The sequence below is a fragment of the Meles meles genome, chromosome X (genome assembly GCF_922984935.1).
Source record: "Meles meles chromosome X, mMelMel3.1 paternal haplotype, whole genome shotgun sequence".
Lineage (NCBI taxonomy): Eukaryota > Metazoa > Chordata > Mammalia > Carnivora > Mustelidae > Meles > Meles meles.
This window is the reverse complement of record NC_060087.1, coordinates 65,490,838-65,517,186: the sequence shown is the minus strand read 5'-3', so window position 1 is coordinate 65,517,186 and position 26,349 is coordinate 65,490,838. Positions and strand designations below refer to the sequence as shown.

The 26,349-nt window shown below is 42.0% G+C and overlaps 1 protein-coding gene across 1 annotated transcript; it reads right to left on the bottom strand.

Moving 5' to 3' along the window:
- Positions 1-128: 128 nt before the first annotated feature.
- On the bottom strand, positions 129-20,443 carry PGK1 (phosphoglycerate kinase 1). The gene is made up of 11 exons (XM_045995625.1): positions 20,265-20,443; positions 14,566-14,616; positions 10,931-11,086; positions 10,680-10,824; positions 7,157-7,260; positions 6,467-6,586; positions 3,145-3,259; positions 2,729-2,908; positions 1,361-1,538; positions 988-1,086; positions 129-612 (listed from the first exon to the last, which is right to left on the bottom strand). The coding sequence occupies exons 1-11, from the start codon at positions 20,327-20,329 to the stop codon at positions 572-574; spliced, it is 1,254 nt and encodes a 417-aa protein (XP_045851581.1). The 5' UTR covers positions 20,330-20,443; the 3' UTR covers positions 129-571.
- Between the last annotated feature and the right edge of the window lie 5,906 nt (positions 20,444-26,349).

The window sequence follows — 26,349 nt, the reverse complement described above, 5'->3', positions numbered from 1 at the left end:
GACATTTATCTAATCTCCCCTATCTCCCCAACCAACGCTGCCCCATTTCTGCATTCAGAATGTAGCTGATTCGATCCCTTCTGTAAGAGTCTGTCCTCACCCTAACAAAGTATGACAGGAAAATAAAATCCCAGTTTCAATGGATACTTTTATTTATTTCATAGTTCACCAACTTTGCCTCCCTACCTACCTACAATTGGAATTTCATCTTATTTCCATGCTGAGAAGCTAAACAATGACAAAGCTAGTCAGAATAAGCTACTTCAAAAAGAGAAGCTAACACAGCTCATTTTCTTTTAACAGGCAAAATATAAATATATGCACTCTAGAATGCACAATGGTTTAGTTGCTAGGAAATTCAAAGGGGATCTTGAAGAATGTAGGCAAATCCAGGGTGCAGTAAAGAGGAGCTGAGATGCTGTGCAACTGCATAAGGGTTCCTGGTGCTGCATCTCTTGGCCACTAGCTGAATCATGACATGGGGAAAGATTTTAGCTAATGCCAAGCAGAGATGCGGTAAGGGCTAAGATGACTTAGGGGCTGGGCACAGGAACCAAAAGGCAGGAAAGTACTAAACACTGCTGAGAGCATCCACCCCAGGAAGGACTTTACCTGTTTTTGAAAAAGCACACATACACAGACAGCATTACTACAAGACCCACTAAGCCAGATACGCCTATCTTCCCAATAACATGTCCCAGTAACATGTCTGCTCTTCCTTAGGACACATGACCAAGAGTTGGGTAACTTTCACATTCTGGGTCCCAGGTCTACTAGAGTGTCACCCCTCTGGAGTAAGTCTTCCTCTCTGCCCCTCCCCACCCAAAATGGATGCCAGGAGTTACTTGAAGTTCCTCCATTTGTACTGCCCAGGTAGTAATGAACACCAGTAACAATACCACATACTATCTCCACTCTATTCTACACACCTGTCACTGCGTAACCCCCAGCCGTCCCCCCAGCAAGTCAAATAGGGAAGAATCTCACCTTCCAGGAGCTCTAAACTGGCACCACCCCCAGTGCTCACATGGCTGACTTTATCCTCTGTGTTCCATTTGGCACAGCAAGTAGCAGTGTCTCCGCCACCTGTTGAATGAAAGCCAAGTTAAAAGGAGAGAAAAGAAATAAAAAGGACTGGCACCAAACTGTAAGGCGATACGCTCTTAAGCCCAAAAGGTAGATGATGAACCCCCAATTCCCTCTCATTAAGAGGGTTCTCCATGAAATGTACACTGATTCAGCTCTCAAGACTCAACCAGCACCAAGAAACCTAGTAAAAGTTCATTATTTCCCTTCAACTTTCCTCTGATCAGAATTCTACCAGACTACCCTGGCATTAACTTTTTAAAGGACCCTTTACCTATGATGGTGATGCAGCCCCTGGAAGTGGCTTTCACCACTTCATCCATGAGAGCTTTAGTTCCTTGGGCAAAAGCATCCCATTCAAATACGCCCACAGGTCCATTCCACACGATCTGCTTAGCCCGAGCAACTGCCTCAGCGTACTTCTTGCTGCTCTCAGGACCACAGTCCAAGCCCTAAGGGGCAGAGTTAAAGAAGAAGATGACCTACCAAGAAAGTTGCTCTGAAAGTAACAAACACCACCTTCACCAAGAGCTGAACTCAAGGCTGAACATCAGCTTCTTGTAGAACCAAAGACACCTTTCAGTCTTAAGAAGTATAAACCTGCTCGTGTCCTTTACGGAAGATCAAATGGAAGGGAAAACCAGGTTATTTGATAAAAACATTCTTAACCACACTGTAACTGTGAAGAACTAGATCAGTAGTTTTCAACAGGGGTCATTTCTATCCCTCCCCAGGGGTCCTGTAGCAGTATCTGGGATATTTTGGTTGTCCCAACTTGGGAGGGGGATGGTTCTACTGACATCTAGGAGGTGAAGTCAGGGATGCCGCTCAACACCTTGTGATGTGCAAGACAACACCCCACAGTAAAAACTACCTGAGATGCCAACAATGCCAAGGTTGAGAAAATGATCTAGATTCAGTGGTTCTCAAACTTTGGCATGCACTGGAATCACCAAGAGGGCTTGTTCTAGCAAAAAAAATTCTGGGCCCAACCCCCAGAGTTTCTCATACATTAAGTCTGGGATAGGGCCCAGAAACTTCCATCTGATGCTATTGTTCTTAGAACCACACTTTGAGAAACACTTTGAGAATTAATACCCACATGCTTAACAAGAGGAAAATTAAGTAAGCAAACTAGTATGTCAACATGATACAGCTTTATACAGCTATTACAATGATAATATGTGGCGAACACTAAAACGAAATATTTAGTCTTTAATATACACATACATTTTTTCCTGTTTATAATCAGTACACTTCTGCTACCCTTAATGTTTTTATGTAAGAGTTCTTATACAGGTTTTTAGGTAACAACATAATCCTGAACAGCCCAAATCATGAAAGTATTTAGCACCAAGCCCGGCACATAGTTAAGTCTTAACAACAAATATTAAATAAATGAAGAAACAAAACATAGTTTTGCCCCCTTATTACCGATGAAGACAGCAGCAATCATGCTTTCCCCCCCATGGATTCTCTCCTGAGGAGGGCCTCGCTATTACATTTGGAGCGGATCTCCGGTAGAAATTCTTTTAAAATGCTGGCTGGTTGAACCAATGAATGGAAGGAAGGAAAGAAGGGAGGAGGAAAGAAAAGAAAGAAAGAAATTAAAATGCTTTTGTTCACTCCTACCACCACTCACCATCCAGCCAGCAGGTATACCAGAGGCCACAGTGGCTTGGCCAGTCTTGGCATTCTCATCAAACTTTTCAGCAGTGACAAAGTCAACAGGCAAGGTAATTTTGACACCATTCTTCTCAGCTTTGGACATCAGGTCTTTGACTATCTTGGCTCCCTCTTCATCAAACAGAGAAGTGCCAATCTATACACAGGAGCCAAAATAAAGATCAGCCTCTATACTAAGAACATGATTACCTCACAAAGCAGACAGAGTAACAATGCAGTGTAAAGGAACAATTCCAAGACAAAAGGCAACTTTCCAAAAAAAAAAAGGAGTTTCGAGGGCTCATGTCAGAAGCTGGTTTTCTTTTTAAATTTATGTAACCTGCTACTTCTGATGGAGAACCACTTCATATCTACTTGGCACTGGTATCCTACCTCCATGTTGTTGAGCACCTTCAAGAAGGTGAAAGCCATTCCACCACCAATAATCATCTCATTGACTTTGTCCAGCATATTACTGATCAGCTGGATCTTGTCTGCAACTTTAGCTCTAGAAGAGAAAGCAAGAATCATCACCGAAAGAATAAATGGTGGACTAAGGAAATGATATTATATAGTGTCTGAGTTTTTACATCAAGGCACAGAGAAATGTCCCACAAGTGACAAAAGTACTGGCTAACTACTCTGGAAAACAGTATGGAAGCTCCTGTAGAAGTTAAAAAATATAACTACTCTATGATCCAGCAACTGTACTACCAGGTATTTACCCAAAATACACAAAAATACTGATTCAAAGGGATACACATGCCCCAATGTTTAACAGCATTGTCAACAATAACCAAGTTATGAAAAGGCCCAAATGTCTATCAACTGATGAATGGATAAAGAACCTGTGGTACACACACACACAGCATTACTCAGTCATAAAAAGAAAGAAACCTTGCCACTGCTCAACGATATGGATGGAGCTGGAAAGTTATTATGCTAAGTGAAGTCGAGTCAGTCAGAGAAAGACGGATACCATATGATTTCACTTGTATGTGGAATTCAAAAAACAAAACAGATGAACATAAGGGGTAAAAAAAAGAGAGGCAAACCATAAAACAGACTCAGACTGAAGGTTGGTGGGTATGGGGATGGGTTAAATGGGTAATGGGTAAGGAGGGGGGCACTTGTTATCATGAGAACTGGCTGTGCATGTAAGTGATGAATCACCAAATCCTACACCTAAAACCGGTTATTACACTGTATGTTAGCTAACTGGATTTTAAATAAATACCTGGAAGAAACAAAAAAATTACTAGCTAACGTTGCCCTATGTTTCCTCAACCCAAAAGTCCAATCTGTTTCTAAGAAAACCCCTTAAAGGTGTGGTTCTAGACCAAAAAGTACTGAGAACATCTACTACTGTCTATAGAAACCATGAGACCCAAATACATCTCTACTTTGCCCCTTCTCCCCACAAAAACCAGAGTCAAGACAGCTAGTTATACCTGAGCAAGACTGTTAATTATGGGATCCCTGAACCTACTCAAATCTGTCCCAGGCCAGGGCACCTGGGTGGCATAGTCAGTTAAGTATCCGACACTTGGTTTCAGCTCCAGTCATGATCTCAGGGTCATGAGATGGAGCCCAATGTCAGGCTCTGTGCTCAGCACAGAGTCTGCTTCAAATTCTCTCCCTCTACCCCTCCTGCTTGTGCATGCACTCGCATGCTCTAAAATAAATCAATCTTAAAAAAATGTGGGATGGGGCGCCCGGGCGGCTCAGGGTGTTAAAGCCTCTGCCTTCCGCTCCGGGCATGATCCCAGGATCCTGGGATCGAGCCCCGCATCGGGCTCTCTGCTCAGCGGGGAGCCTGCTTCCCCTTCTCTCTGCCTGCCTCTCTGCCTACTTGTGATCTCTCTCTCTCTGTCAAATAAATAAAATCTTTAAAAAAATATTTTAAAAAAATATGGGATGGATACTCTACACCTCACATGCCCTGCTTCTTCATTAAATCAATGGAAAGAAAATAGTAAGAAAAAGGGACTATTACAGAACAGAAAATGCCTAACAACCAAATACAACACATGAACTTCATATGGATCCTTATTCCATGAAGCCAATTATAAAATGACATTTCTGAGATGACAAAGAACTTCTGAATACAGACTAGATATTAGATGACGAACAAAGCTGTTAAAATGTGTTAAGTATAACATGGTGGTTATTTAATTTAAAAAGAAATCTCTTTATCAGTTATGAGATACATACAGTACTACTAAGTGAAATTATGTCTAAGACTTGCTTAAAAGCACTCCTGATAAAAATGTGATTGTTGAAGCAGTGTACTAGGTGTCTGGGGGCTTATTATACTGTTCTCTCAACTTCTGTACATGCTTCAGTGTTTCCACAGTAATGATTTCTTTAACAGAATGTAAAATTTTCCCCAAAACTGTTACTGGTCTAAGACTACACTGGAAGAAAGCTGGCAAAATCAAGAACACAACCCTCCCCCCCCCAAAAAAAACCCCTCCACATCAACTTCCCCCAGTAATTTCCAGCTAAGCCTTAAATCTGATGGTAACCACTAGGTGGTACTCACATATTCCAGATCTACAGAAGGATGGAAAGCAAAAGCAGTTCGAATCCTTATCTCCAGAGAGGAGGATGAGAGTCTGACCTTTGTAACACAGTACACAGGAGGGGCAATGCTTCTAGAATGCAGAAAACAACCTATACCCACCTGAATTATTTTTAGGACCCTGATACTTGGCTCATGAATCCTGAAGAACTATGCTACCTGAAATTGACATCCAACTACAGAGTAAGATTTCATAGGGAAATGCTGAGTGTGTTCAATCCCATGGGGAAAAATAAACATGCTTATAGAAGTGTCAGTAGCATTCAGCCATAAAGAGGGTGCTACCTAGATATCCATGCCAAGTGATAGCAAGTCCTCTTATTCAAGCAGTACTAGGTCCCCGCCTCACTCTAAAATTTCTCTTCCTAGACTCTTAACCTGCAATTCTGAAATTTCTATTCTAACCAAGTCACTGGAATATCATTATCCACATGGTACCTTTCCCCACAGGAAAAACTGTAAAAAGGTATATAATCTGGAGAAATGAGTTCTAAATGATAAATACATACATATGAGGAGATGTTCATTGTTATTCTTGCCAGACTGTATGTACATGAAAGGCTCAAGTGCTTCAGAAATTGTTAGATGAGCACCTATGGTGAATCTTTCCCTTTCTTCCCTCCAAAACCACTTGCTATCCTTCTTGGCCCTGCTTTGTCCCAGGAGGCTGACCTGCATGAAAGCACATCACTTGCCCTCGGGCTTCCAGTTGGGTTGCAGGCAACTGGGAGGGGGCGAGGGAGAGGGAACATCAATAGAAGACTGAAGGGAGATCAGAGTATTTCTTTCCCTGGCTCCCTCCTTGCCAGATGCCTCCCTGCCTATCCCTATGTTCCCCGAACAAGACTATAGTTTCTCTCAGAGAGCCCTGGATTCTGGTAACCATCCCTTCCTTTTGTCCCTTCAGGTCTAGGGAAGGTGACAGCCAGCTGTTGCTAGCCCCAGACTACTAAGCTGTACTTTCTGGGTGTCCCTGAACCTTACCCACACATTTGTACATAGTCTCTTTATTAAACTCTCCTTATTTACCCCATCTGATTATGCTTTCTGACCATAATAAGCCATGCAAGTCATGGCCTACTACCAGACAAAAATGCTATTTAAAGCATGATCTTGAAGAGTTCTTCATACCCGCCCAGGATGGCCAGGAAGGGTCTCTCTGGGCATTCCAAGGCCTTGGCAAAGTAGTTCAGCTCCTTCTTCATTAAGAAACCTCCAGCCTTCTGTGGCAGACTGACTCCCACCATGGAGCTAGAAAAGACCAGAGACACTGAAATTTTGGTCAATCCTTAACAATTCTCCAAATTCTAGAGTCCATCTCATTATCGCTGAAATACTTTCACTTCTGAGATTCCAGGAGACCACGATTTTCATCCCTAAATTCCAACAAAAACATGGAGGTACAAAATGAGGTTTTTGACTAACAGGGCATGGCCAAGAGGAACAAGTAAAAAGCAACAAACGAGTAGGATTGAAGAAACCCAACTGACCGTCTTCACCATAATCAACAGCCAGCCAGTTAGCTAATGACCAAAGACGACTCCTCACTTTGCTTCCTAGAGACAGCATAAGATTCTGACCCTAAATATTAACAAAGGGAGGGCTCTGCCTGAAATTTCCTAAGAGCAACCTCTTCCTGAATCTCAACAAAAAGCTCCACGATTCTCCACAAGGACCAAGAATATTCAACAGGAACCGCATCTTAACTGGCAGCTCCAATTAGAGACAGAAGCTCAAAGTATGATGTTCTGAGAGCTTGGGCTGCTTGAGTAAACAGAGGAATACTCCTCCTAGCTCAACATCAAAAAAGACTCTTAATACCTGTGAGCTCGGTGAGCAGTGCCAAAAGCATCATTGACATAGACATCTCCTAGCTTGGAAAGGGAAGCTCGGAAGGCTTCTACTTTGGCTGGCTCAGCTTTAACCTGCAGGAAAAAAAAAGAAAGAAAGAAAAACCAACACAAAAAATGTTGATGGCTCCAAGGCAGACAACTGTAAAGGCATTTCATACCAAGAGTCCTCTTGAGTATCTCTAAAGACCCAGAGTCAGTGGGACAGCAATTTTGACAACTAGCAACAGGATCTATTTCTTCTTCCAGATATTCTAGGTCTTTTGGTCCCTTCTAAGTTCTGCTCTCCTTCATCCTGACTCAAATTGAGAAGAAGATTCCTTAACCATGGCTTAACCTCTAATCACACAAAGCTAATCACATCCCACTGACCTCTCCCCAAGTCCTAAGATTATCTTTTCCTTTCCTTAGCTTGCCTCATAGCCTCATTTCAACATATTGGCCTTGCAAAAGTTAGGATTATACTTGACTCAAGCTTATAGCTACCAAGGCCTTTTTCCAAAGGGAAAGTGGCCCTCACACACATTCTTCATGAGGCTGGAACGGAGAGGGCACGTGGAAACATGGCAACAGAAAAGGACCTCAGAAACATTTTATATATATATTAAAAGAAGTTATTCTATATATTCTATATAACTTTCCCTAGAAGTTAGGCATCTAAGAAAACAAGAAATACACTTCTCCAAAAAGAAAGAGAAACAAAAAGTAGTAGTAAAACATTATGGCTTTGAAATGTCAGCTCATTCTCCAGGATCCCCCCCCCCCGCCCCCCAAAAGGGGACAGAAAGCAGGATGGCAGGATGAACAAAAAACCTCCAGAAAGAAACCAAGCAAAGATGCACAGGGGAACACATCACTGAAAAATATACAGGACAGAACTAATATTCCTTTTAGTCACTGCCCACTCCCATCCTCCTACATTTCAAGGTGAAGGAGGTTGCCACTAAGAACAGGGGTTTTTCTTCTAATGACCTGAAGAATGCAGGGGAACTAATGCTAAAACTAAAGACTGTAGAATCTACATAATCTTTCTAGAATGGAATAGCATCTGCCACTGGTAACTAAAAAGATGATCCGTGTTATGAAAATACTGCCCAAATGGCAGAACACCTGGGTTCTAGGCCCAACTCCAACACTAATTCACTGTGTAACCCTTCAGCAAATAGACCTCTGTCCCTGAAATCTTCCCATCTATTAAAAAGGCATGATAATCCCTTGAAGAATTGTCGGAACAAAAATGGGGCAAACTGAAGCTCTTCACGAAACAGGCACTACAGACATTAATAACCAGAACCCACTTCTCAGTTTTGTTCTGCCAGTAATTAGAAGAAAGAAAATATTCCTAAAAGACCAATGTGGGCACACTGGAAAAAGGAAGTATTTTATGTCCTTGCCTTTTTTTAAATCTATTTTGAACTTATTACTGGTTCATGAAATTCCAAGCATCAAAAGCCACTGGACACTAAATATAAAGTTAACTTAAAAAGTCACAAACTAGAACTGTTAGTTCATTGCTTCCTGAATAGGTGGTTTTGTCTCAATTTGCTACCATTTCTAAGTCCTAGAGTCTGTGCAAGGAGTTTCACTCTAAACAGGCACCAAATCTGAGATCAGCACCTGACTCCTACCACTGTACCAAGATTATGCCAAAGGCAGGGTAAGGCAAGACCAGGGCCTAAGGTGCTAAGAAAAGAAACTGCTTGTAAGCAGGTACTCCAATGACCTTAAGAAACACCAGAAGCACAACAGGAGGCTGAGATACTAGCTTCAAAGAATCTTATTCCCTAAGACACAAAACACCTAAGGGTAGAAAGTTTTAAAGGATGACTTCAGCTTCTCTTTTACCCATAGGCAAATCCTACATCATCCTCAAAGAGCCAGGTTTATCATTTAATATTTGAATTCTAGCTGTCAGGTCATAGTAATCTACTTTGTGGATTATCTATGGTTGCTCTTTTAATTTTTGTTTTGGGTGGGTTTTTTCTATGGTCACTTTGGCATGACAACAGCATAGTTGAACAGTTCCAACAGAGACCGTATACAGTTGTTGACTATACTGCCTACAAAGCCTAAAGTATTTACTGTCTGACCCTTTATAGAAGTTTACTGATCTAATGGACTGAGCTATATATAAAGTCCAGCAACACCACTACTGCCTCTAACTTCAGTAAAATTACTGCCTTTCAGAGACTTAAATTTCTTTATAAAATACACGTGCACTTCCTTATTTTAAAGGGAATTCAAAAAAATGTTTTATACTTCATAAAAAAAAATATCTCAAATCCAAGGCAGTATCATCATGACCATCATTTGCCCAACTACAATTTTCCCAGAGTCCCTTTCCACTTGACTTAGTACAAAGTACTTTTTCTGCTCACTTAATTCTTTTATAAGAAAATCCCAATTCTATCACACTAAATTTCAATGTATGGTTTTAATTAAGAGTGCCAAGCTCAACTATTAAGTTAATCCCCCTTTTAAATAAGAATATTACTGTCCTTTCCATAACACACCATGGTCTGTTGCTTAGAAAAACTGTTCCAGCCTTGACGGAAAAAAAATCTAAAACTGGCTCTGCAGGAAGAACCCCTGGTATAGCATGGACACCCAGCCCCAAGTGCCTATGAACATCTGCTCTCAGCACTTGGGAAATCACAGCCTACCCTTCAACTAGGATTATCACACAGTCAGGAAAAAAAAATCCTCATGTATCATTGGCCAAGTGGGGAACAAAGTAACAACTGCAAAAGCACATCCACTGAATACTCTTATACCCAAATGGTATTCACGTATTTTTCAAAGGTATTACAAAACATCTGAGCATGAGAAGGGGTTCTGGGATGCTAGCCAATATTCTATTCCTTGACCTAGGTGGTGGTTACACAGCAGATGTGTGTGTACTCTGATTATTTATCAAGTCATACATCTATAGAGAGATAGATATCAATATAAATAAATTTATATAAATGTATAGCTTGAATATTCATATATATCCATATATTCATATTCATTTATAGTAAAGATTTTCATATATATTAAAATAACCTTTAATATATGAATAAAAGGTTATTTTAATTTATTCATATATGAATATTCACATATATGAATAAACTAACCTTTATATGAATAAACATAAACCTTATCATATATTTTTTTTAAAGATTTTATTTATTTGACAGACAGAGATCACAGGTAGGCAGAGAGGCAGCCAGAGAGAGAGGAAGGGAAGCAGGCTCCCCGCTGAGCAGAGAGCCAGTTGCAGGGCTCGATCCTAGGACCCTGGGATCATGACCTGAGCCAAAAGCGAGGCTTTAACCCACTGAGCCACCCAGGTGCCCCATATATATATATATATATATATATATATATATATATATATATATGCTATAAAAAGGTATCTAAGGAAAAAATAAACATAAACTACCTCTATTCTTCAATCTCTCATGGACTCAGTCCCCCTCACCCCTAATAATGTCTGAAGTCACAGGCCCTACCTTATTCCCAGAAGCATCTTTTCCCTTCCCTTCTTCCTCCACATGAAAGCGAAGGTTCTCCAGCAGGATGACAGACCCAGCAGCTGGGTTAGCACAAGCTTTCTCCACTTCTTGGCCCACACAGTCCTTTAAGAACAAAACATCCCTGGGGAGAGCAGGAGATGGAGACAACTGAAAAGTCTGAAGAACCAGTACATGCTTCACAACATCTCCTCTCATAGAGTCCACCAGCTCGAGAGTCTGGCACTTACTTGCCCAGCAGAGATTTAAGTTCTATAGCCACTGGCTCCAAAGAGTACTTCTCAGGCATGGGGACACCATCCGGCCGGCCCAGATGGCTCATAAGAACAACTGACTTAGCTCCATTGTCCAAGCAGAATTTGATGCTTGGGATGGCAGCCTTGATTCTGCAACGAAAAAGAGACAGGGGATAGATCAAGGTTACTCCTAGGAATTAGTGGGAATGGTTTAATTTATGGCCTCATGAACTATAAAGCCCCTTTTCTTCTCTAAATTCCCTCAGATTTACTGTTGGGAACTCAGTGATGGTCCTCAGGTTCAGGTTCAGAGGAAGAAGTCAATTATGATGCCAACCCTCCACCAAGGATTATTCAATCTCATCACGTTTTGCCGCTTATGCAGAGAAGATCTACCAGAGCAGGACTGAAGCCACTATCTTTAGAAGGACTTGCTTGCAAGGTTGGCCCTTGGCCAGTGTCTGGGAACCCCGCTTTCAAAGTCATCCCTCAAATCTGACATGCGCTGTTCTAATGGAAACTGCTCCAAGACTGTACGAAGTGATTTATACTGAACACCTGCTTTCTTCTAATAGTCTAGAATTTTGTTGGTTCCAATGCAGAGGGTACCTACCCATTGACCAGCTCCCAGTAAAAATCTTGGAAGCTAAATCTCTAATAGCTTCTCTGGGCAAAAACAATGCATGCAACTTCTGCAGTTTCCACTGCTGAAGGGCAAGCACTGGAAGCCCATGCATAGATTTCTCCAGATTTTATGTGTCTTTTCCCCTTGCGATCTTGTCATGTGCCCTGTAATAAACTTTGGCAGTGAGAACTCTATGCTACATCCTGTTCTGTGAATCACTAAGTTATAAAGGTGTCTTGGGGACCCCTAAAACATCCCTCTTATGTGATTGAGGAAGAAATCTAAAATTCCCCAATCCTGACACCATTAAAGGAAATACAGGAAAAACTTAAAAATGTGTAGTAACTTTTTTGCACCCATTATAGATCCTAAGGCACATTTCCTGGTCGGAAAAAATACATTATATAGAACATGGTTTAAATAATGTCATATTATCTACATTATAGTTTAATTAAAAAATTATTAAACTTCCTTTGAACATATCAAACTTTTGTTATAACCTTGATACTAACTTTCCATTTTTGCCAGTCTTTTTTTTTTGAAGATTTTTTAAAAGATTTTATTTATTTGACAGAGAGAGGGAAAGCACAAGTAGGCAGAGCAACAGGCAAAGGGAGAGGGAGAAGGTGGCCCTCCACTGAGCAGGGAGCCCGATGTGGGGCTCAATCCCAGGACTTTGGGATCGTGACCGGAGCTGAGGCAGCCACTTAACTGACTGAGCCACCCAGGTGCCCTTTTTTTTTTTTTGAAGATTTTACTTATTTATTTGTCAGAGAGAGAGAGCACAAGCAGGCAGAGTGGCAGGCAGAGGCAGAAAGAGAAGCAGGCTCCCTGCTCAGCCCAATGCAGAACTCGATCCCAGGATCCTGGGATCACGACCTGAACCAAAGGCAGTGGCTTAACCCACTGAGCCACCCAGGCATCCCCATTTTTGCCAGTCTTTAAGAAAGTGAAATTGATAATAAAGAAATCATTCATTTATTCAACAAATACTTATTGAATGCTTCTTAATGCCAGGTACCTTTCCAGATTCTGAGTATACAACAGTAAATGAAAACAGTCTCTGCTCTCATGGAAGTGTAATTCTACTGGAGAGACAGAAACAATAAAAAACAAACATATATAGGGGTGCCTGGGTGGCTCAGTGTTTTAAGCCTCTGCCTTTGGCTCAGGTCGTGATCTCAGGATCCTGGGATCCAGCCCCGCATCGGGCTCTCTGCTCAGCAGGGAGCCTGCTTCCCCCCCACCCCCCTGCCTGTCTCTCTGCTTACTTGTGATCTCTCTCTCTGTCAAATAAATAAATAAAATCTTTAAAAAAAACATATATATGTGTATATACACATAAATACAGGCATGTGTGTGTCTGTCATCAGGTGGTAGTTAAGAGCTATGAAAAAAAGGTAGAGAGACAAGAATGACTGAGGAATAGTGGCAAAGGGGATTTTAGATAGGGTGGCCAGGGAAGTCTCTGATAAGGTGACATTTCAGCAGACAATGGAACAATAAAAAACCAAGTTAGGTTTCTAAAATATCTTGTGCTATTTGACATATATAAAAACTCACTAACACCAAATAAAGAAGAAACCTTCATTAGGCACAAAGTTTGCCCAAAGAAACGAAATTATTCTTCAGGGATATCCCTTATCAGCAAGTTCTATTATTTCTAATGCTTCCTTTTGTTAACTCCACAGATTTCTGAAAATGGAAAAAATGTAGTCAGATCTGCTTCTCTGCTTTTAATTCATAAAACACCTTGATAGGCATATTTCCAATTTCTTCTGTGTGCTGCAGAAAATAATGAAAAAAGAGATGCCTTGTACAAAACACAGACCTTCCACTATGCTACAGCAGGAATGTACTTGGTAAAATGCCAGTCTCTACCCTGGGGCCAATATCTGAAAATGTTCTGGGTCTAGACCTACACCATACAATAAGGCAGCCATTAGCTATGTGTGCCTCTTAAATACTAGGAATAATGACTAGTCCAGATGGCAATGTGCTTTGTGAAGTCACATGCTGGATCTTGAAGACTTAATACCAAAAAAGTTTTATGTCCCTTTAATTTTTTACTGAATAACTACTGAATGATTATTTTGGACTTTACTGAATTAAATAAAACATATTACTTATAATTAAGTTCACCCACTTCTCTTTACCTCTTTAATGTGGCACTAGAAAATTCTGAATTATATGTGCTTATATTCTATTTCTATTAGACAACACTGCTCTAGATCATTGGAAAGCACACCCTTCCAGCTCAAACCCCTCATCTGGAATTTAAAAGTAAACCTTCTTTACAATCTAGTCAAAAGCAAGAGTATACTATCACTTAAAATTTCTGCTTCTGATTTTGGAGTCAAGATATTTAGAACAGCCTAAACTGACTGAAAATACTACTTCCGAAATCTTTCCCTTGTATCAAAATTCCCAAAAACTGATTTTATCTGAGCCATATTGAATGGAAAGGCTTGTAAAAATACATATAAGCCTAAAATTACTAATATTAAAAAATCCTCTTGCACAGTTCTTCATTTTGCAAAGGAAGCAAGTATCAGTAACCCCAAATTCTTCAAATTTTCAAAAAATAGGGAGAGAAAACAAATCACTTAAAATGACTTTTTTCAATTTCTGCATTCTCATAAGAAAGCAGACCACATAGTGGGTTTGTGGAAAGCCAAGACTATATGGCTTAAGCTACCACACAGTTCTACACTAAGAAAGGAAAACCATTTCATCCCACGTACCCACAGGCACACACATCTTTTTTTTTTTTTTTGAAGATTTTATTTATTTATTTGACAGACAGCACAAGTAGGCAGAGAGGCAGGCAGAGAGAGAGGAGGAAGCAGGCTCCCCGTGGAGCAGAGAGCCCGATGTGGGGCTCAATCCCAGGACCCTGGGATCATGACCTGAGCCGAAGGCAGAGGCTTTAACCCACTGAGCCACCCAGGCGCCCCAGGCACACACATCTTAAACCAAACTCAAGTTTTAGCAGAGACCTTACCTCTGGTTGTTTGTTATCTGGTTGTTCTTCATAGGAACGTTGAAGTCCACTCTAAAAAGGAAGCAAAGTTTCAGATCCCTTCAAAGATTAGGAGAAGCATTTTTTAGTGAACCAGTTAAATATGATGGGAGTTCAAAAAACACCTTAATAATCATCAGTGGTATTATAAGTCACAGTGGTTAGCCATGGGGAGGCCAGTGGGAGGAGGGAGAGAGGAGGACTGGGATAGGACACTAGAAGGTGCTTCTTTGGGTTGTCTTGTAGTTCTTGACCTGGGTGATTACACAAATGTGTTCATTCTGTGGTATTTCTTTGAGCTCATGATCCGTACCCTTTAGGTATGTATCTCATACTTCTAAAGAAAAATTTTTTTAAATAAAAAAATTAACCTGACTTCCCAGGAACTAGCCCTAGAAACATGGGAAAACCCGTTCCACCTAAAAAGATTTTCATGTGGACCTAGTATGAGAGTATCTAATAATAATGGAGGCTGAATGGATAAGGGGTAATAAAGGAACATTATCTTGATTGTGATTCCTTTGATATTATTTCTGGGTCCTAATGAAGCTAACTAATATCACTCAAAAGAAAAAAAATGACTGGAAAATAAAACATATCAACAGATTATCATTCTTTCTGGAGAAAGCCTGGGTCCTCATGACCAGGAAAAAAAAAAAAACAGTGTCCAAGACCAAGGTCACAGAGTACTCTTCAAGCAAAACACAGGCAATAAAAACATAAGATCGCTTCTTTCACAAACCTGAGAGGAGAGGGCAGAACATGTGATCCTGCCTACCTGACAAACAAGCAATTTAGCAGAGAAGTGATCAGGATGGCACAAGCAAGTAATTTACTGCAGTCTCTCCTTTCTCACCTGACTTTTACCATTTTTTTAGAACCAATAAGTTCCTTCCCCCTTCTGAACTCCTTGGAAGCCCAGCCTATTTCAATCTAACTGAAAACAATGTGTGATAGCTAGTTGTTAGGACTAAGAGCTGCCTGCCGAGATCCTGTTTAAATGCTTTCTTTCTCATCTGCAGAATGGGGATGATAGTATCTACCTCATGGTGTTACTGTGAGAATTAAATGATCTTAATTTAAATGAGTTTAAAGAGTACCTGGTACACAGTAAGTGCCATACAAATGGCAGCTATTGTATGTGTTAATGCTTCTCCAAAATGTATTTTGTGTTTTAAAAGGCATCAATCTGCCTTTGAAAACACAATCCACCATTACAAAAACAGGCTAGCACAGTCACACATGCTAAGGGGACTAAGGGAAGATATGACCTAGTGGAGAAGACTGCTGCCATGCTCGAGGCCTAGGGAACAGTTACAACATCCTTAGACCTATAAAGACGACCACCAATTTCCTATATCCCTACTCCAACCTACCTCACTGAAGAGACGCCTTTCTAAAGGTGGGCTGAGGGAATAAGTCTATATTCAAACATTTTAATTAAGTCTTCAAAAATAAAAGCAGTGTGCCTCTGAAGAATTAACACTCTACTCAGTTTCAGGCTACCTGACTCCGATTCTAAGCATCTTCTCTAAATATCCCAAACAAGGCCCCTGCCAGTCTTCAAGTACATTCTGAAGAGGACAGAGTATCCCTTTACTTGTGTCATTTTTCCTCTTGCAGCCTCCCAGAAAGGCCCATGTTCAAAAGGGCTAATGGTGACAGGCTGAGCACAAGCCACCCTTTTCAGTATTCCCTACTCCCAATCCCTTCAGGGAGAAAATTCTATGTGCAGAAAAGTTAAGAATCTGTGTCATCTACACAAGCTGATGTAATATACCTTACTAATGAGAACTGGACTTCTCTTTGCCTATACTTTACCTCCCTTCATCACCTCCTAGACTCTCAATAACAGCTCTGCTTTTAGCATCTCCTTCCGGAGGATTCTGCCACAGAAACTGCCCTTGCCTACACATTCTACTTCTTATATTCTATATAAAATCTGTACCCCTTCCTTTTCCACTTCCCTGAAACACTGGTGAGCCTTAGCTTCAGGCATGAACTCAGATTTCACTACACAGCTATCAGAATGGCTGAAATAAAAAATAATGGCAACACCGAATGCTGGTAAAGATGCAGAAAAACTGTTCACTCATCTAAAATAGTGTGCCTGCTTTGGAAACCAGTCCGGGAATTCAGATCCAGTGATTTCACTCCTAGGTGTTAATCCAAAAGAAATGATAGTGTTTGTCCATATCAAGACCTGTCCATGAATATTCAATGTGCACAACAGCTTTATTTGTTAATAGCCCCAAACTGGAAACAAACCAGATGTCCATCACTGGGTGACTGGCTAAACAAACTGTGCAACATTCATATCATGAAGTACTACTCAGCAATATAGAGAAGCGACAACTTGCATAAATCTAGAGGGCATTAAACTGAGTGGGAAAAAAAAGCCAATCCCAAAAGGTTATATACTGTGATACCACTTATGTAACATTTTTGCAATGATAAAACTTTAGGGGCAGGAAACAGATCAGTAGTTACCAGGGGTTGGAATGAAGGGAGTTGAGGGCAGGGGAATGACTCTGCAGAGGCATAAAGAGGAAGGTCTTGGTGATGCTCAAAGGAAAAGAAAAGTTTTGTAACTTGTGGTAGAAATTACACCGATCTATACATGTGATAAAACAGCACAGAATTATACACTTTGTCCCAATGTCAACTTCCTACTTCTGATATTATACTCTAATTTTGTAAGATGTATCCACTGGGGGAAACTGAGGAACAAAGACTTCCCTGTACTATCTCTGCAACCTCCTTAATTTTGTAAGATGTATCCTTTGGGGGAAACTGGGTGAACAAACTTCTCTGTACTAACTTTGCAACCTCCTGTGAATCTTTAATTATCTTAAAATAAAATGTTAAAAACGGTGATTTAGTTAGAATATCAAGTCTCTGTCGCCTGAAATCTCAGGGGTCCAGGCCCACTCCTATTAAAAGCTCTCAAAAGTACCATGCCCACCCTTGGGTCACTGCCCCCAACTGGAAGATTGGGGGTATTATGGGTGTCTTAGGGACTTCTCTGCTCAGTTTTTCTTCTCCATTTCTTTTTCCACTGCATCAAGAGCTGCTGCTTAACAAGTTAGAACAGGTTAGAGAAAAGCAGTTAGGTTTAAAACAAAAGACTGGTAGAGGAAGCAAGCAAAAAAGGAAGTGCTTCACCAGTCACCAAAGGAGTTAAGACTGGCAATCCATGCTGGGAAGAAGGAAATGACATTGCAAAAATAAGCCGGAAGTTATACTCAAAAGGCGGTAAAGTCAACTGGAATCCAAAAAAAAAAAAAAAAAAATGGAGGTGGAACCTGGTAACAGTCAAAGGTTTCTGACTATCTAAAGTTCCCTTAACAGATCAGTCTGTTTCCCTTGGCAACTCAAAGCTTGGCTAACACTAACATCAGAGACATCAGACATCAGAGTTCTCTTTTGCAGGACAAAAAGGAGGCAAGTGAAGCAACCATTACTCAGGAGACCCCATTTCTGAAACATTGCCAGCAACCACCACATAAAGGCACTGAAACAAAAAGAAATTTGAGCTGACAAGGTATAGCTGCCTAGGCTCTTCCAAAAAAAATCCTATAAAATGTGACTCTGTTCAGAAGAGATACATTAATAATCAGGGGGAAAAGTAACTCCCTGTCCCCAAACAAAATAAACATAATTTATCCAGATTTCAGGGGGAAAATATTGATTGCAACCTTCAGCAGACAAAAAGTCTTTTTTAGATTGCCCTTATTTACAATGTTGAGTATTTAGAAGTTCTGGCTGGAAGTCAAAGAGACCCAAATTCTAGTCCTAGCTCTGCCACCAATTCGCTAGTCTGGTGACCCTGAACAGGTAATTTTCCATCAGCAAAAGAGGACTGGCCAATCATTTCAAGTCTCAAGGTTAATCTGTGTTAAATGAAACTTTGAGCCCTTGGACAGCAAGGTATTTCACATTAAATAGAAAGAGAGAAAAGATAAGCACCACCTCAAGTACCACTCCCAGCCAGCCAGTTAATCCCTCAAACCAGTTCCCCTGAGAAGATAAAGCTCAAGACTGCAATTGCAGGAAGGTGACCAGCATGATGCCCCACCTCTGGTCTTTCAGCGGGTGTATCTGGACAGGTCAGCACTGAGCCCAGTAAAGATGGGAGGAAATAATTTAAAAACCTAAAATCCAGTCACATGGCAATGTCCACCTGGCCTGTTTTTCACAGAATCTATCCCCTCTCTTAAGATCACCTGAGGGGTAGAAAGGGCCCTTTTCTAGTACTGGGATGGCTTTGATTACTACTATGTCCAGATTGCAAATACCTAGGTCATTTGGGAAAATGTAGACACTAAGTGTTTCTCAAGGCCATAAGCTACTGAGTTCTTCTACTTCCACAATAAGGTAGAGGCAGCAACATGCAAAACTAAAGTGTACGTGATAAAATCAGAGAAAAGTGTAGAGCTGCATTAACTTTTACAGTGCCCACAGTTCTGAAATTCAGAGTGCCCTCCTTTAAGCCTAGGGTGAAGGGAGATTCCCTACAACCTTTTGTGTCGGTTAATATCCAAAAGATGCCCTCACTTGAACCAGCCCAAATTGGCAAAGGGGCTGGATCACACCATTCACATGCCTGTCCATCTATCAACCACTTCCCAAAAAGGACAGGGCTGCACAAGGCTATCAATCAAGCCCTGCCACCCAGAAAACACGCCACCCTTGGATCCTATAAGGTTTATCAACAGTCGACCCATCAGTTACATACCCAACTGTCCGGCACTTTGCTCCTAGCTTGCAAATGTACCACACGTTACCAAAATGATAAATGTAAAAGCTCCATACTCCACACTGCTAATTTTGGCATGTAAGGGGCAAGTCCCATGGTAAGCGACCAGGATCCACACGTGCAGAGTAAAAGACCTCAAAATGCATGGGTAGCCCATCCTCACCTCCACTATCCTGCTTCTCTTGCCTTCTGTAAGATGAGGTTGAAGAACAGCACGGTAAAGCACCCACGCCCTGCTCTACCACTACCCAGTATGTGTCACAATTCTGATGTAAACCCCATGCCCTGTAGTCCAACGGTGCCGTGCACAGGCCTGTTACATAAGCTCTGCAGAGTATCCTTCAGTGTGCCCCACCCCTCCTCACCCTCCCACCCTCCATGTTTTAGGGGGTCCTACTCCTGAACATCGAAATCAACATCTTTTAGGGAAAACCTCCCTTTTGTGGAGGGGCCTTCGAAATCTGTGCCTTTTCTCATCTCTCTAGGATGATCTAGAATGGTGGGGGAAGGGAAACTAACCAAATGACCTTTCAAGGTCCCTTCTTCGGGGCCTAAGGATTTGAAGGCTAGGCATTAGGCCCCACCTCGCCTGGTGGGAGCTGGAGGCGACAGAACTGCATTTCAGGAATAGGAAATAGGGCAAAACGGGTCATTTGAGCCAGAACTGAGCCCTTCCTCGGTGGATCCACCAGCAAAGGGCAGAAACGGCTCCCCTTCCGAGCGAGACAAGGAGGTCAGAAACCGTAAAATTGGGCAAAGCCTCGGCCACGATGGTGGAAAGCCTCACTCTGCAGGCTCAGAACCCACCGGGCCGAGCCGACGACTAAAAGCAACTTTGGGCAGGAGCGGAAGCAAGTTGGCTCCGGCCAAAGAGACTGCGGCCAAGCCCTTGAAGGAAGCACGAGCAGACGTGTAGAATTACCTCATGACGATCCGCTTCCCCTTCACGTCCAGCTTGTCCAGAGTCAGTTTGTTAGAAAGCGACATCCTGGCAATACAAGGGCCACGAGGCTGAGAGCCGAAACAGCGGAGAAGAAGACGGCCGACTCGCGGTCCAGTTCCGTGCGGAATGCCGAAAGCTTCCCCCGCCAGCCACACCGCCCCGCCTACCGCTCCTCCCCTTCTCCCTCGCGCAGCGCCCGGCCTTTGCTATTGGACGCGGCCACGATGCGCCTGCACTCTGCCATTGCCTCCGAGGCGCTGTCTGTCTGCGAGAACACTGGTGGGACGTGCGATTTTCATTTGTCACGTCCAGCACGCAGCGAGCAGCCCCAGACCTTCGTAACTCGTGGGTGGGAGCAGGAGGCGGGGTCGGGCTCGGGGTGGCGCCTCGGGGCAGAGGAGGAGAGCCAGAGAGGTCCTGGGCTTCCGCCCGGGTGCCCGAGGCCACTGCAGCGTGAAGCACAGTCACAATGACCAGAAGAAAAGCGCGGCCACCCAACCCCAGGGATTTCTTGGCAGCCCTGCCAGGATTGATGCAAAAGGCGCTTCTCTCTGGAAAACTGATTGGGTTTCCTGGCTCCCCAAAATGGAATTCTAAGTAAGGCTGCTGATAACTGAGACCTCTCAGAATCCGGGAAAGGCCTAGGTCCCCCTCTCTTATAATAAAAAGTGTTATGGGGGCGCCTGGGTGGCTCAGTGGTTTAAGCCTCTGCCTTCGGCTCAGGTCATGATCTCAGGGTCCTGGGATCCAGCCCCGCATCGGGCTCTCTGCTCGGTGTGGAGCCTGTCTCCCTCTCTCTGCCTGCCTCTCTGCCTACTTGTGACCTCTCTCTCTGTCAAATAAATAAATAAAATATTTTTTTTTTAAAAAAGTGTTATGTAATTGTTCTGGTTTTGACACAACGCTAATGACAAGCAGATAGCATTTTTCATATATAAACTAATAATGGTCACAAAACTCGGAGGTAAGTGTTGCCTTCCTCACTTTGCAGATTAAGTTAATGATGCAGGAAGAGCTTTAGTGGGTTGCTTAGGGATTTAGACCTTGTAAGTGGTGGATTCAAACGTAGGCAGGGCAGATGAAGAGTCCGTACATATTATACTGTAATACAGACACCATTACCAGGAAACGGGGACTCCATGCCCCACATGTTTGCAGAGTTGGCTGGAATTGTAAACAGCGTTAGGGGTTCCCTGGAAAAGAAAAACCAGATATAGGCATGCCTACAGTCCTAGGAACCAGAGGGAGTCCCTCACGCCCAACCAAGAGGGTCATTGGTTGTGCTGAGGGTAGACATCAAACGCGAGGCTGCAGGAAGTTAAAGCAGAGTTATCAAAGACAGCAGGTACAGGCGAAGCATCCGGAGGTCTTGAAAAGGAAAAAAGCAAGTCTTGTCTTTGGGGCCTGGGGGGTTTAATTGAGGGTGACTGCCTGGTGTATGTGTCCCCTCAGGCATCCAGGAACGGGTTAGAACAAAGACCAGGTGTTATTCCTTAGAGCAAGGGAGTCTTAGCGTCAAGATTTCTAGGGCCAGTAGTTTGTAATATGGATAGGATAGCCTCTTCTGTTCACTCTCACCTGGTCCTTAGATGTTACCTATTCTAGAGAAATCATTAACTCTGTCTCTAGCAAGGAACACATACTCTATTTACATTACAAGGCATGTCTAAAGTCGGGTGGAGGTGCAGGGCCTAGGACTAAGAAAAGCAGAAGAAGGAACAAAAGCAAATTTTTATGGAGTCCTTCAGTTTCCTTGTTTCAATAGCTTTCTTGCAAAGAAAAGTCATTTGAGGCGCTTGGCCATCTTGTGAAAGAACGTAGGAACAAAACAGCTGCTCCCAGGCCAAGAGATAACCTAATCATATACAGGACAGTAATATAATGGTAAAACTCTCAATGCTGATTCAAAAAGAATCAGTAAAGATTGACCTTGACATACATTCTTTTTTTTTATAGGCTGGAAAGGTTTTGTTTTTTTATTATGTTCAGTTAGCCACTATATAGTACCTCATTGGTTTTTGATGTAGTGTTCATTCATTAGTTATGTATAACATCCAGTGCTCATCACAACACATGCCCTCCTTAATACCCATCACCCTGTTACCCCCCCAAACCCCTCCCCTCTGAAATCCTCAGTTTGTTTCTCGGGGTCCACACTCGTGGTTCCTCTCCCTCTCTGATTTCCTCCCCTTCAGATTTCCCTCCCTTCCACTATGGTCCTCTGTGCTATTGCATATGTTCCACATGTGAGTGAATGGAGCTACCCTACAACCCAGCAATTGCACCACTAGGTATTTACCCGAAAGATACAGATGTAGTGAAAAGAAGGGGCACATGCACCCCAGTGTTCATAGCATTGATGTCCACAATAGCCAAATTGTAGAAGGAGCCAAGATGCCCTTCAACAGATGAGTGGATAGAGTAGATGTGGTACATACATACAGTGGAATATTACTCAACCATCAGAAAGGATGAATACCCATCATTTGCATCAACATGGATGGAACTGGAGGGGATTATGCTAAGTGAAGTAAGTCAAGCAGAGAAAGACAATTATCATATGGTTTCACTCATATGTGGGACATATGTTCTTGAATTATCTTCACAGGATCTAAATCCTTTTGAGCATTCAGATACCAACCAAGAAAAGCCAAAGAACTGATGATATTGACCCTCACTGGCCTCATAACTTTGACCGGGGCTCTGTCACCTTAAGATGACTTTTGCCCCAAATTCCATGCTGAATTCCCCATTGCACAAGACCCTTCACAAATTTGTGTGAACCCTCAGCTTAAAACTTTCCCAGTTTTGCTGTTTGAGCCATTTGTTACTGCTTTGGGAAATATCCCTTGTGTTCTCCTTTACTTGCAGAAAGTAAAACTCTTATTTTTCGTATTATTTGGCTTCGTTGTGTTTTTTGGCTCCACACCCACCAAGGGGCAAACCCAGTTTCAGATAACAGAAGGAAGTAATTTGAGTCAGAAACATAAACGTTTTCCACACATGGAACTTAAGGTCCAGATAAAATGAGGTGTCACCAACTAGACCCCAAGAACTATACTACCCAAAACAATCTACACATTTAATGAAATAACTATCAAAATAACACCAGCATTTTTGTCAGAGCTAGAACAAACAATACTAAAGTTTGTGTGGATCCACAAAAGACACCAAAGAGCCAAAGCAATCTCGAAAAAGCAAAGCAAAGCTGGTGGCATCACAATTCCAGACTTCAAGCTATATAACAAAGCTGTAGAGATCAAGACAGTATGGTGCTGGCACAAAAACAGACACATAGATGAAATAGAACAGAATAGAAAACACAGAAATGGACCCACAAATATATGGTCAACTAATCTTTGATAAAGTAGGAAAGATGACCCAATGGAAAAAAGGTAGTCTCTTTGGCAAATGGTGTTGGGAAAACTGGAAAACTGCATGCAAAAGAATGAAACTGGACCTCTCTCTTATACCATACACAAAAATACATTCAAAATTGATGAATGACCTAAATGTGAGACAGGAAACTGTCAAAATTCTAGAGTAGAACACAGGCATTAACCTCTGTGACATCAGCCTTAGCAACTTCTTACTAGAAACAGATGGAGTTAGAGTATATTGTGCTAAGTGAAATAAGTCTGTCAGAGAATGACAAATACCATAATATTCCCCTCATATGTGGAAGTTAAGAAACAAAACAGATGAACATAAAGGAAGAAAAGAGAGGGAAGGACACCACAAGAGACTCTTAACTATGGAAATCAAACTGATCATTGATTAAGGGGAGGTGGGCAAAGGATGGGCTAAATGGGTGATGGGTAGTAATGAGGTACTTATTGTGATGAGCACTGGGTATTATATGTAAATGATCAATCACTGAATTCTACTCCTGAAACCATATTACACTACATGTTAACTAACTAGATTTTTTTTAAAGATTGTATTTATTTATTTGACAGAGAGGAGAACAATCACAAGTAGGCAGAGAGGCAGGTGTTGGGGGGTAGGCAGGGAAGCAAGCTTCCTGCTGAGCAGAGACCCTGATGCCAGGCTCAATCCCAGCACCCTGAGACCATGACCTGAGCCAAAGGCAGAAGCTAAACCCACTGAGCCACCCAGGCACCCCACCAAACAAGAATTCAAATAAAAATTTGAAAAAAAAAATAAAATCAAAGACAAGGTAAACAGGAACGAGATCCTTTGGGCCTTATATGTCGTCATGCACTGAAATAAAGTTCTCAGACACCAATCTAAGCAGCTGTGCAGGGCTGCCTCTGCAAGGGAGAGCCACAGCAGCTGAATCCTGCACAGAGTTTTTATTTTCTTTTCTTTTGTTTTTATCAGAAAAGCAAGGACAGATGCCTCCAAGCAGGGAAAGGAGTACAAAGGTATGGTAAATATCTCTTTTTTATTATTTCTTTTTAGCGTAACAGAATTCATTGTTTATGCACCACACTCAGTGCTCCATGCAATACGTGCCGTCCATAATACCCACCACCTGGCTCCCCCAACCTCCCACCCCCGCCCCTTCAATACCTTCAGGTTGTTTTTCAGAGTCCATAGTCTCTCATGGTTCATCTCCCCTTCCAATTTCCCTCAACTCCCTTCTCCTCTCCATCTCCCTATGTCTTCCATGTTACTTCTCATGCTCCACAAATAAGTGAAACCATATGATACTTGACTCTCTCTGCTTGACTTCTTTCGCTCAGCATAATCTCTTCCAGTCCCGTCCATGTTGCTACAAAAGTTGGGTATTCATCCTTTACGATGGAGGCATCATACTCCATCGTGTATATGGACCACATTTTCCTTATGCATTCGTCCGTTGAAGGACATCTTGCTTCTTTCCACAGTTTGGCAAACGTGGCCATTGCTGCTATAAACATTGGGGTACAGATGGCCCTTCTTTTCACTACACGTGTATCTTTGGGGTAAATACCCAGCAGTGCAATTGCAGGGTCCTAGGGAAGCTCTATTTTTAATTTCTTGAGGAATCTCCACACTGTTCTCTAAAGTGGCTGCACCAACTTGCATTCCCACCAACAGTGTAAGAGGGTTCCCCTTTCTCCACAACCTCTCCAACACATGTTGTTTCCTGCCCTGCTAATTTTGGCCATTCTAACTGGTGTCAGGTGGTATCACAATGTGGTTTTAATTTGAAACTCCCTGATGGCTAGTGATGATAAACATTTTTTCATGTGTCTGATAGCCATTTGTATGTCTTCATTGGAGAAGTGTCTGTTCATATCTTCTGCCCATTTTTTGATATGATTATCTGTTTTGTGTGTGTTGAGTTTGAGGAGTTCTTTATAGATCCTGGATATCAACCTTTTGTCTGTACTGTCATTTGCAAATATCTTCTCCCATTCCGTGGGTTGCCTCTTTGTTTTGTTGACTGTTTCCTTTGCTGTGCAGAAGCTTTTGATCTTGATGAAGTCCCAAAAGTTCATTTTTGCTTTTGTTTCCTTGGCCTTTGGAGACATATCTTGAAAGAAGTTGCTGTGGCTGATATCGAAGAAGTTACTGCCTATGTTCTCCTCTAGGATTCTGAGAGATTCCTGTCTCATGTTGAGGTCTCTTATCCATTTTGAGTTTATCTTTGTGTACAGTGTAAGAGAATGGTCGAGTTTCATTCTTCTACATATCGCTGTCCAGTTTTCCCAGCACCATTTATTGAAGAGACTGTCTTTTTTCCATTGTATATTTTTTACTGTCTTATCAAAGATTATTTGACCATAGAGTTGAGGGTCCATATCTGGGCTCTCCACTCTGTTCCACTGGTCTATGTGTCTGTTTTTATGCCACTACCACGCTGTCCTGGTGATCACAGCTTTGTAGTAAAGCTTGAAATCGGGTAACGTGATGCCACCAGTTTTGTTTTTGTTTTTCAACATTTCCTTAGCAATTCGAGGTCTCTTCTGATTCCATACAAATTTTAGGATTATTTGCTCCAGCTCTTTGAAAAATGTCGGTGGAATTTTGATCAGAATGGCATTAAAAGTATAGATTGCTCTAGGCAGTATAGACATTTTAACAATGTTTATTCTTCCAATCCAAGAGCATG